Below are 12,067 nucleotides of genomic sequence, written 5' to 3'. Positions count from 1 at the left end.
GACCTGTCCGTCCTCCCTGGACTGACCTATCCCCTCCCTCACTCCCCACCTACACTCACCTTTACTGGCCCCATCCCCGCCTCTTCGGCCTGTTTGTTTCCTCTCCACCTATCCTCTCCTCTATCCATCTTCTATCCGCCTCCCATTCTCTCCCTATTTATTTCAGAACCCCCTTCCCCTCCCCCTTTTCTGATGAAGGGTCTAGGCCCGAAACGTCAGCCTTTCTGCTCCTCTGATGCTGCTTGGCCTGCTGTGTTCATCCGGCCCTGCACCATATAGTCAGGTGATACGGCAATTGAAATGCTTCATGATGGCTTTAATACTGCAGTCTAACCCATATCTACCCCAGCTATCACTTTCTTGTTTCCTTCTCTCTACTGTCTGCATCAGGGTCTTGTTGGGATTTTTTCAGAGTATCCTTTGCCCGCTCTTCACGTTTAGATCCAGGTACTAAGAATCAGCAAATGCTTCAACTACAGGGAGTGTTACCGTGAACTACAACCCAGTACTTGCCTCATTGTCAAGCGGTGTGCAGTTCCAGAAAAGGCAAGGCCTGCAAAATAGCAAACAGCAGCAAGAACTGGTCCTGATTTCCTCCTCTTCAACCTGGCAGCATTGAGGCCTGACTGTTGCATCAGCTGATATTACTACGGTTCAATGAAACTGAAATGTTTATTCTGCAAATTGAAACAGAACTACAGCAAGTCAGGCAGCATCTTTCGAGAGTTGTTTAAATACATAAAAAGGAAGAGAGAAACCAAAGTAATCATAGGCCCCTTAGAGAATAATGGGAAACTAGGAAATGGTGGAGGAGTTGAATAAATACTTTGTGTCATTCTTCACAGTATAAGAATAGCATCCCAAAATTACTAAATATGCAAAGGGAAAAAGGAGGAGAAGAAATAAATGCACTAACTATCACTGGAGATAAACTGCTCGGGGAACCAATGAAGCTAAAGCAAGATAAGTCCCCTGGACCAGATGGAATACATCCTTGGATGTTAAAAGTCGTAGTCACAGAGATAGTGTTTGCACCGGTAATAGGCTTCCAGCAATCCTTAGATTCTAGAAAATCTGAGAGGGTTAGAAAGCTGCCAATGTAACACCTTTATTTAGCAAGAGAAGAAAACAATTCGTGGTTTAACTGTAGGTCAGTTAGCTTAACGTCTGTTACTGGGAAAATGTGAGCATCTATTATAAATGATGTAATAACAGCATTTAGAATTGTATAATATGATTAAGCATGGCTTCATGAAGGGGAAATCATGCCTGACAACTTTACTAAAATTCTTTCAGAAGGTAACAAGTAGGACAGACAAAGGGGAAGTAGTGGGTGATCCTTCATCAGAACTGAAATGTTGACTTTGCTTTCTGTCCACAGATGCTGCCAAACCTGTTGAGTCTCTCCAGCAAATTTCTGTTTTTGTTTATATTTCCAGCATTGGCAGTTCTTGGTTTTATTAACAGTTGGGAGGTTTTGCTAAAACTATACAAGGCAGAAGTCAGAACACAGCTGGAATATTGTGAACAGTTTCATGCTCCTCATTTAAGGAAGATATACTGGCATTGGAGGCAGTCCAGAGGATCTTCACTAGGCCGATACCAAGTGTGGAGGGACAGCTTTATGAAGAACGGTTGAGTAGACTGGGCCTGCAGTCACTGGGATAAAGAAGAGTGAGAGGTGACCTTCTTAAAACACACTGATTCTTAGAGGACCTGACAGAATGACTGGACAGGTTGTTTCCTCTTCTGAGAAAGTCCAGGACCTGAGGGTATAATCTCAGAATAAAGTCACACGTTCAAAACAGAGATTGGGAGGAATTTCTTCTCTGAGGAATTCTTTATTGCAGAGAACTATCATAGAATATCGCAGAGTCCCTACAGTGTGGAAACAGGCCATCTGAAGAGCATCCCACCGAGACCCACCCCCCCTACTCTCTCCCTGTAACCCTGCATTTCCCATGGCTAATCTACCTAACTTACACACCCCTAGACACTATGGGCAATTTAGCATGGCCAATCCACCTAACCTGTACCATCTTTAGACTGTGGGAGGAAACCGGAGCGCACAGACAGTCGCCTCAGGGTGGAATCAAACCCAGATCCCTGGTGCTGTGAGGCAGCAGTGCTAACCACTGAGCCACTGTGCCACCGTGCCACCAAGGCAGCCTGTCAAGGCTGTGTTGTTAAGTATATTCAAGGCCGAGTTTTTTTTTTTTAGTTAGTAAGGGAATTGAGGATTATGGGGAAAGGCAGGAAAGTGGAGTTGAGGGTTTTCAGATCAGTTATGATCTCATTGAATGGCAGAGCAGACTCAATGGGCTGAATGGCCTACTTCTCCTATGACTTATGGTCTTATAGTAAAGCAGAGTTCAAGTTTCAGGTCAATTATTTTTCCTCAGAACCATGAAAAATTAAGGATGGATGTGGTAAGGCCAGAAATGGCATTTTGAGATGTTTAATACTTTAACGCTCGTCAAAGTATTTGTCCGCCTTCTATTAAAGTGAAGTATGATGATTGAGAAATGGGTTCTTCATGTTGTGCAGTGATCAACTGTTCAGATTGAATGAAGTAGTCTGATCATAATACTGTTCTGTTTTCAGCTAGCTCTGATATATATCAGCTGACCCTTTATATCTGACCATATTTCATCCAGTGCAGCTGTGCACTGCCTTCAGAAGTAAATATGTGGAAGAGATTATTATCAAGTTCATGCCAGTCAGTGGGTAGTATTGTTCGTCCCTCGTGTATCATACCTACAGATGTGAGACAGCATGAGTCAACTCCACAAAACCTAAGAGACTCCGACAACTTACAAAGCCAATTGATATTATGGTTCCTGAGAACACAATGGTTCTACATTTTTAACGTGACAAAGTAGAGATGAGAGAGAAAGAGAAGCTTTAATGCTTGAATATGAAATATGATTATGTGAAGTAAGATACAATGGCTATAGCACAAATTTTGATCTCTGGGGAAGCTGAGGGATATGATAGTCAGGTAGGAAAATGGATTAGGATCAGCCATGATCTTATGAAATGGCAGAGCAGCCATAGGGAACTGAATTAATTCTGGAAGCTGGCAGAGCAAATTGGAGGAATCCCCTTCCCCTCCCCCATTTCTGAAGAAGGGTTTAGACCCGAACCGTCAGCTTTCCTGCTCCTCTGATGCTGCTTGGCCTGCTGTGTTCATCCAGCTCTACACCTTGTTATCTCGGAGCAAGTTGGAGAACCTGTTTAGCGAGGCATTTGGAATCCTTGACTTTATAAATAGAAGCAGAGACCAGAAGAGCGAGTTATGGTGAACCTTCATCAGATACTAATTGAGCTTCAACTGGAATATCATGTCCAGTTCTGAGTAACACACTTTAGGAAGGACAATGAAGGCTTTGGAGATGATGATGAAAAAATTTACAAAAATGGTTCGAGTGATGAGGAATTTCAGGTACGGGATTGAACAGAGAAACTGAAGCTGTTCCCCTTGGAGAAAAGAAAGTTCAGAGCAGATTTGATAGAGATATTCAAAATAATGAGAGAGCTGAACAGAGTACGTAGAGAAGAATTGTTATCATGAGCAAAAGGGCCAAGAACAAGAGGACAGTGAATTAAGGTGGATGGCCGAACAACCAAAGGTGACATTGTCGGAAACTCTTTCATATTGTGGTTGGCTACAATCTGGAATACACTACTTTAGAATGCAATGGAGGTGGATACAATCATGGTTTTCCAAAGCAAAATGGACATTAAATGAAGGCAAAGAAAAGCTTTCAGGGTAATGGGGGCAGGTTAGGGGAGTGGGACAAACTGAGTTGTTGCAGATAGCTAACATCTGATGTCTAGCTTCACACCTGCATGAGAATTCATATACATGATACTGTTGTGCTGCCAGGTATATAGGCTGTATGTCTCATAGACGGATAGTTTGCACCAGACAATACACTGCTCCAGCGGTATGTGTCAAGCAAGGTACTAACTTTTCACTACCAGCCTGTTGCAAAGCCTGCAACACTGTGTTCAACATTATATGTGAATCAGCGATTTGACAGCATTTGCTGGATAATCCTGAATGTATAAGAGTTACACTGATAACTAATTTAGGACTGTCATTCGAGCTTGCAGTGTGGCGCACTAGTGTGTACTGGTAGCTGGTGTGCTTCTATTAATACACAAGGGACTTGTTCTTTGCAGGCAGAAAGAACACATATATGTACTGTGTCTGTTTCAACTTACCAAAATGCGTGACAGCCATTCACTGGTTCATTTCTCAGGCAACACTTTGACCAATCAGAGTCAACCTGCCTGATTTAATAATTTAAACAAAGCCAGGCAGATAACTGTCAATCATGCGTATCTGGTACATTCTCCATGGTATCACTTCTACCAATCACAATCCACTTGCCAATCAATTAGCATTCTCCTCTCACACAGTATGGATGTTATTTTATTTAACCTTGACTTGGAATTTCTTTCAAATCCTGATGAGCACTTAACAAAATGCTTCACAAAGGTTGTCACCTTTTTTCAGCAACACCTGAGCTCTGTACTAAAACATAACTCTTGACATGGCTTTGGGAAAAAAAATGTTCCTGTCATCGATTTAACTACTTCTGCAAAGTGCTGTATACATGAATGAAGGTATGATTTTCAATTAGCTATGCACGTCTCTAACTATTAAGATCAAATTAAAAGTGCATTCTTGATGCTAAAGAGTATCCGTGATATATTGTTTCTGCATCCTGTAACATAAGCTGCTTACAGTCTCAGACATTCTGCAAAAATGGCCATATATCCTTTAGAAGAGACCTGTTTCTGTTCTTAGAGACACTGCTTGTTCATCTATCATTTTGGGACTGACCTATTTAACAGGGATGCTTATAGAACAATGATAAGCAATAGATACATAGGACAGTCTCTGCCATTTAGGTATTGAGTCAGAAATCACACGACACCAGGTTATAGTCCAATGGGTTTATTTGAAAACGCAAGCTTTCGGAGCCTTGGTCCTCCTTTAGGTGTTAGTGAGAGAGGTAGTATCAGACACAGAATTTAAAAGTAAAAGGTCAAACGTTCACACCATTGATGAGGATCAACTAAACAAACCTAAGATGCTGTTAAATCTTTAATCAGTTAGAAGGTTTTAATTGATTAATGTGTATATGTAAATCGCCGAATTCCTTTCAAGTCACGGTCCTGAGAGAACTATCAGTGTAAAGATAAGGTGCAGTTTTAGGTCATACAGTGCATGTTAGCTATGAGACCTTGTTTAGAATCTGTTTGTGTTTTGGTTTGGAGTCGGTCTGGTTTTATTTCTAAAGTAGGAATATATGAAACACCTTATTGACTTTCTATAAATAGTGTGCTTTTTGAACAAAATAAGATGTATCACCAAATACACCCTATAGATTTACGTGTGTGTGTGAGAGAGAGAGAGAGAGACAGTGAAGAGGGAAGAGAGAGAGAGTGTGTGTGAGTGAGTGGAGGACAGAGAGTCTGTTTTGCGGGGGAGGAGAGAGACTGTGTGTGTGGGGGGGGAACCAAGCTATATGAACCAAGAAGGATCTAAGAACTGTCTCCTGATTATTCCAGGTTAGCTAATCTAACACTGTAGGTGCAATACATTTGGCCTTAGTACCCCAGTATTAGGATTGTGAAAAATTGACTAGTGACCTGGGCTGGGAAGTGTGCATGCCCTGACATTGTCTGAGGACAGGAGCAAATGTGGCTGTTGATGGTGCTTTATAATTGTAAAATATTATAAGTTAAATTAGGACAGGAAGTTGTGGCAATTTTGTATTCTCCTTCAGTTGAGAGCTGATGTAAGCAAGGATGTTTTTATGAACATTTAAGAAGTAGGTTATGTATTTTCATTGCTTGTATTTGTTTTTTTAATCAAAACTCGCATCTGAAGTGATTGTCAGCAGTAGTTTGTCCGAGCAAATGAGGTTTCAGTTAAAATAATAGTGAAGCTTTAAAGCTTAATTTCTTGCAAGAGGAGAATATTGGAGACAGGTGAGATTTATGTGTGTAGACAGATAAAAGGCCCTTGGTGCCAGAACGTTCAATTTGCATTAAAAACATCAGTCAGTGGGTCTTGGAGCTATTATTGTCTTTTCTTTCCAAACAAATTTCATTGTATATTGAGTTGCAGAAGAATTCACCTGTTTTCTTGAGTCATGCAATACAGAATGTATGCTGCTTTGCAAGTTGCATGGTTAGCGGCTTCATACAGTCAGTGACGGTGTTCGTCGCAACTGGATGTGTCTGGCTGAACAAAGTCATTTCATCTGCAGAGGTTCCAGTCTTAGAGCAAAGAATCTATTGTCTGCACCAAGATATAGATGTTGTCGGTACCTGGAATTGAGCAGCTTAATTGCTGTGTCCTTCCCGTGCCCACGCATAGATAATACTAAATCTCCCCACAGGGACTCTATCCAGTCTTGCACCCCATCTCACTGACCACTGATCTTTCAATACTGTTGCAATCCAGTGGCTGTTAGACTTGATCAGCTTGACTTAAGTCTGAACTGAGTTAGAACTGAAAAAGGTTCGACCATTAGAATTGTGAAAATATTTTGCTATCAGCTTCAGAAAGGAACCCTAGGATTGTCTTTGCAGCTCAAAAAAAACTGAAAATCCTCAGTTGGGCAAAGATTTTAAAAGCTGAGGAAACAAACAAATCGAGTCTCTATAACATCTGGTATTGAGGAACAGGTCGAAAATTCATTTTGATGTTTGTGTCTTTCTAAATATATATAGATATATATAGAGAGAGAGTTTGGTGTAGTTAGTTTGTTTTTCTTTTGTGTAATGTACTTATGTTCTGTTGTTAAAGAATGTCTGCAGCCCCATGTGGAAGTGCTTCAATGATCAACTGTAGGTATTGAATACATGGTCTATAAAGCCTGGTTTCATTCTGGGATCAGACGTGGCTAGTGTTGCCATCAGCTGGCGTCTTAACAATTTGCAAATTTGACATCACACCTAGAACACTGTGCATCTTTAGTCTCCTTTTCTGAGGAAGGATGCTCTTGCCCTCGAAGGAGGTTTACCATGCTGATTCTGGGATTGGCGGGTCTGACGTATGAGGAGAGATTGACTACGTTAGATTTGTTTTCACTAGAGTTCAGTTGAATGAGGGAGGGTTCTCAGACTAATAAAATTCTAACAGGACTAGACAGGGTAGATGCAGGGAGGATGTTCCTGATGGTGGGTGTGTCCAGAACCAGGGGTCACAGTATGAGGATTCCAGGTAGACGATTTTGGACAGAGATGAGGAGCCATTTCTTCACCCAAAGACTGGTAAGCTTGTGGAATTCATTACCGCAGGACGTAGTTGATACCAAAACATCAAATGTATTCTAGAGGCGGCTTGATATAGCACTTGGGGAGAATGGGATCAAAGGTTATGATGAGAAAGCAAGATTAGGCCGTTGAGTTGGACAATCAGCCATGATCGTGAAGAATGCTTGTGCAGGCTCGAAGGGCCGAATGGCCGCCTCCTGCTCCTGTCTTCTGTTTTTCTATGAATAGCATTCCTTAAGAGGGTAATTGTTACAATAAATATTTACCAATAGACTTCAGTAAAACACACAGGATGGATAGTGCTTAGTACTGCTTCCAAAGCCTTCTAGTTTTATATGAATTTCTGGTAACTTAAGATATAAGTTTACTTTGCACACATTCATTTTGTCAAATGATAACTAGTTATGGTCTAAAGTTACAGTTTTAGTAGTGAAGTAATTTGCCTTTCTTTCTTATTATGCATCTGTATAATGCCTATCAGTATTAGCCTTCTCCTAAAATGTCAAATTCCTTTTGAGTCTTGTGGGTAGATGCATTGCTCAGTACACTTCTAAACTGCTTATAGTATTAGGACGTCCAAGATTTCATTCCCTGCCAATGAGCAGTTCACTGCTCTGATAGTCAGCTTCACATCTCTGACCTTCCAAAAGCTACCGCTCTTTTAAAATTCTTTTGCTGTTATTCCATGGCAAATTTATCTGATGAGCGGTGAGGGAGTCTTTTAAAGTTTGATGGAGATCACTGAGATATGAACGGGCAAGTTCAAGGAAAGATTTTAAATTTGAAGTGTTCGTGGGTTAGGCCCCTATTCCATATTAAATCCTGCCTGTCTATCACTCCTGTCATTCCTGACCTATATTGGATTTTAAGACACTGGATAAAGCAAAGGCTGTGGGCCCTGTCAATTCTTCTGCAATAACACTGAAGACGCGACACTGCCTTTCAGGCCCATTCATTTTCTCACCTTCACTGTTCCCAGCAGACCATCGCCACATCCTGGTTTTAAAATCACTCTTTAGGCTTACTCTGGTATATCTTGTTGTCTTCTTCAGTCCAACAATCAGAGATTTCTGTTTCTCCAGTTCTGGCTTCCTTTATAACCCCAGTTTTAATAACTCCATCATTGTCAACCAAGCTTTCAGCTGCCTTGGATCCTAAGCTCTGAAATTCTCACCATAAACGAAAACATATCTCTGCCTACCTCTCCTCCTTTAAATGCTCCTTAAAACCTACCTCTTTAACCAACCTTTTGGCTACCTTTCCTAATAGCTCCTTAGATGACTGAATGTCAAAATTTATTTCGTTAGACTCAGGATGTTAGACTTAGGATGTTTTACTGCTTCAGTAACAGATTGGTGCTGGGGTTCAAGTGAAGAATGAGACGTATCATAGATCATAGAATCATGGAGAATTATAGAATCCCTACACTGTGGAAACAGGCAGCCGAACAAGCCCACACTGACTCTCGGAGCTTCCCACACAGACCCATCCTCCATAACCCACCTAATCTACACATCCCTGAACACTACAGGCAATTTAACACGGCCAATCCACTTAGCCTGCAGATCTTTGGACTGTGGGAGGAAACCAGAGCACCCGGAGGAAGCCCACACAGACTCGGGGAGAAGCAGAGGGATCCACGTTCACCATTTATAAGAAACAAAGGCTGACCATTGTGTTAATAAACAGGTGGGAAACAAGAAAGGTCGCTAAAGAAATAACGAGGTCAAAGAGTAGACTCATCAGATAATGACATTTTTTTTCATCTTGGGAACCTGATAAAAAACTTTACCTGTGTTTTTGGGTTTAGTAAGGAGTCAAAGTCAGTAGACCAGAAGGTAGTGGTTTTAATGGAGAAGATGTTGGAGATCTATTTGAAGTCATTGAAGATCATGAATCTATTTACAGATGAATTACTGATAGCAGCAAAGCTCACATTTAGCTTACACTTGTAAGATACATATAAAAACCGTGCTTTTGAATAACACGAAAGAATGAGACTTTTACTCTCCAACCAAGATGTTGAGATTCAAGTTTTTAAGTTTTGATAAGTGAGGGTATGTAATCTGAAGGAAGTTGGTAAATAACAAAGTGTAGAGTTCAGAGATGAATGGAGAAGATTAACCATATGTAAATGAACAAAGCAGGAGAGAGGCTGGAAGGTATGAAACGACTATTTGTTTTGTGGGAAAAATTACATAGGAATGAGTCATCAAACACCCTAGATAGGTGCACTACAGCCATAGTGTGAAGAGACTAGCAATATGTTTGGAGCTGCAAGGTATGAAACAGCCGTCAAAGATACTTCAGTTTCACAAATCTTGTAAATAACATACAGAAGCATGAGACGAGGGCAGCAGTGGAACTGTTAAGCTGGAAATCACAATCATGAATATGGAGTAAATCAGAAGTTTCTAAGTAGTGGATTGTGTCAAGTCTCCAAGTGTCCCTGGTGTATCTTATCGAGCTTTTCTTCCTGCAGTGAACTGGAATGGCCAGCCTTTCATCGTACACCAGTCAGTTGCCTACAATCATGAAACTGTTTTGAAACTCAAATTAGGTTTTCATGGATGACCTTCAACACAATATTGGTGAATGGTGAAACATTCTTGGTGTCTTCTTTGCTCCTTTCATATTTGATTGATTCTGTGGTGTCTTCCTTGTCACAGTGCCACCGTGGAATGACTATATGAGTCATTGTCATGAACGACCTCAATATCATGCCTGGTAAGGCCATTGACCATCACTCTGGAAAATGCATCTGCCATGATCAGCCTGTACATATAACATTTTATAGGTAAACCTCATAAAGCGAAGTCACATGGGGGTATACCCTTGCTAAATCTCATCGAGCAGGGAGGCCAGTGGTGGTGTTATGCCTCTCTGAGTATGTTCAGGGCAAGGATATCTTCTGCAAAGTATTTGCAAGCTCGGAGACAGCCTGCTTTTCTTTTAATGTATACCCTATCTCTGTATCTGACAGTACCCTCAATGGATAGTACACAGGTTTCCAACACTTGTCTGACTGCTCCCAAGCCTCGAGCTGAAGCATGTTAAAAGGATGAATTCTATTGGGATGGCCATCCATGGACTTCTGTACATCCTTGATCTTTTGAAAAGTCTCCTTCCAATGTAGTTTCCAAACCATCCTTGCATCTCAAGGGTTCAGTTGTAGTTGCCAGATGATGGAAATGTTTGTCATCCCTTTAAAAAAAAAACAAGTGTTTGCAGATCATGAACTTGTGTCAGAGTAGGAGACTCCTTGCCAGTTTGCTGTGGATCTGCTATTACTTCATCACTTTGAGCCATGAGCCACAAGAAGTAAATAGGCTCCATGGTGAATTCACTCCAGTCCTGAAGGCTGAGTCCTTTGGCATTTTATGACTACATGCATCTTGCTCCTTGTCCTTTTGGCCATATATCAGCCATGTGTATATGATGGCTATTAGACATACTGTATCGAATAATCTCTGGTGTAGAACAATCCCAAATTGATGAAGCCAAACCCCTCAAATGCAGTTACAAATGTGCTTAGCAGCCTTGATTGCTCATACAATGGCTCCTGCCTGAATCGACTGTTTGCATCAAGGTCCATGAAAACGCTACTTTTGGATATTTTAACTAAGCTTTTGTGTTGAGCCTCTGTAATCCATTGAATAACGTAGGGTACTCGTGTTCAAAGGAGCTCTTTATCTTTTGCTGTTTAACCTCTGCGAACTTCTGAAGCAGGTTAATGACAAGGTGCACATTCCTTTGTGATAATAACAATTCATGATTGTGAAGTATGCATAAATTCTGTGACACCGTTGAGTCACGGTGGTGTAAGTAGCATAGTTTTAGTCGTGAGTACCTCCTGAGCCATGTAGTTGTTCTGGTGGAGGCTGTAATTTGTGTTTCTTCAACAATTGGTATATTATCTGAATATATATTGACACTCACCCCTATCAAGCTTAAAATTAATGAAATGCCCAGTGACAAAAATAATCTCTGGAATTTTCTTTGATTCCTATTTTCTTCAGCTCTAAGTAATAACTCATTTTCTTTCATTTCGTTTTTTCCTTGCATGGATACTGTTTAAATAAATGCTTCTGGACTTTGCCGATGGTTAAGTAATGGATCTCCAACAAATAACCCAGCCTCGGAAGTCTCCTAATTTACTACTTCTCTTAGACTTTTTCTGCTTAGGCTTCTCTATCACTTGAATTTTGGATTTGTAATTTTCTGTATCTGTGACCTAGTTTTAAGTTGCCCTTACTTTACCTTACTGTAACCTTGCCTTGAGCTTCCTGGGTTTGTAAAATATGCCACTTTTTTCAGTGCAAAACATGACCTACTGTTGGGAAATAAGGCAGGGCAGGTGACTGCGGTGTCAGTGGGGGAGAACTTTGGGGCCAGTGATCATAATTCTACTGTTTTAAAATTGTGATGGAAAAGATAGACTGGATCTAAAAGTTAAAGTTCTAAATTGGAGGAAGGCCAATTTTGACATTATTAGCAAGAACTTTCAAGAGTTGATTGGGGGGCAGGTGTTTGCAGGTAAAGGGACCACTGGAAAATGGGAAGCCTTCAAAAATGAGATAACGAGAGTCCAGAGACACTATGTTCCTGTTAGGGTGAAGGGCAAGCTGGTGGGTGTAGGGAATGCTGGATGACTAGGGAAATTGAGATTTTGGTTAAGAAGAGAAGGAAGCATATGTCAGGTATAGACAGCAGGGATCGAGTGAATCCCTAAAAGAGTATAAAGGCAGTAGGGATATACTTAAGA

The 12,067-nt window shown here is 40.9% G+C and overlaps 1 protein-coding gene across 6 annotated transcripts in view; it reads left to right on the top strand.

The window, feature by feature from the left end:
* The window catches only part of rad18 (RAD18 E3 ubiquitin protein ligase), a 219,534-nt gene that overhangs the window by 123,869 nt on the left and 83,598 nt on the right, over window positions 1-12,067 (top strand). The window contains exon 8 of one of the 6 annotated variants that reach the window (XM_048606427.1): window positions 391-466. The exons of the other annotated variants lie outside the window; for them this stretch is intronic. Within the exon in view, the coding sequence (XP_048462384.1) occupies window positions 391-454 (64 nt within the window). The 3' untranslated portion in view covers window positions 455-466. Of the gene's footprint in view, window positions 1-390; window positions 467-12,067 lie in introns of those variants that run through there. 6 annotated transcript variants of the gene reach the window in all.

This window comes from Rhincodon typus, chromosome 16 (genome assembly GCF_021869965.1).
Source record: "Rhincodon typus isolate 14 chromosome 16, sRhiTyp1.1, whole genome shotgun sequence".
NCBI classification, from domain to species: Eukaryota; Metazoa; Chordata; class Chondrichthyes; order Orectolobiformes; family Rhincodontidae; genus Rhincodon; species Rhincodon typus.
This window is presented reverse-complemented; position numbering and strand designations above follow the sequence as displayed.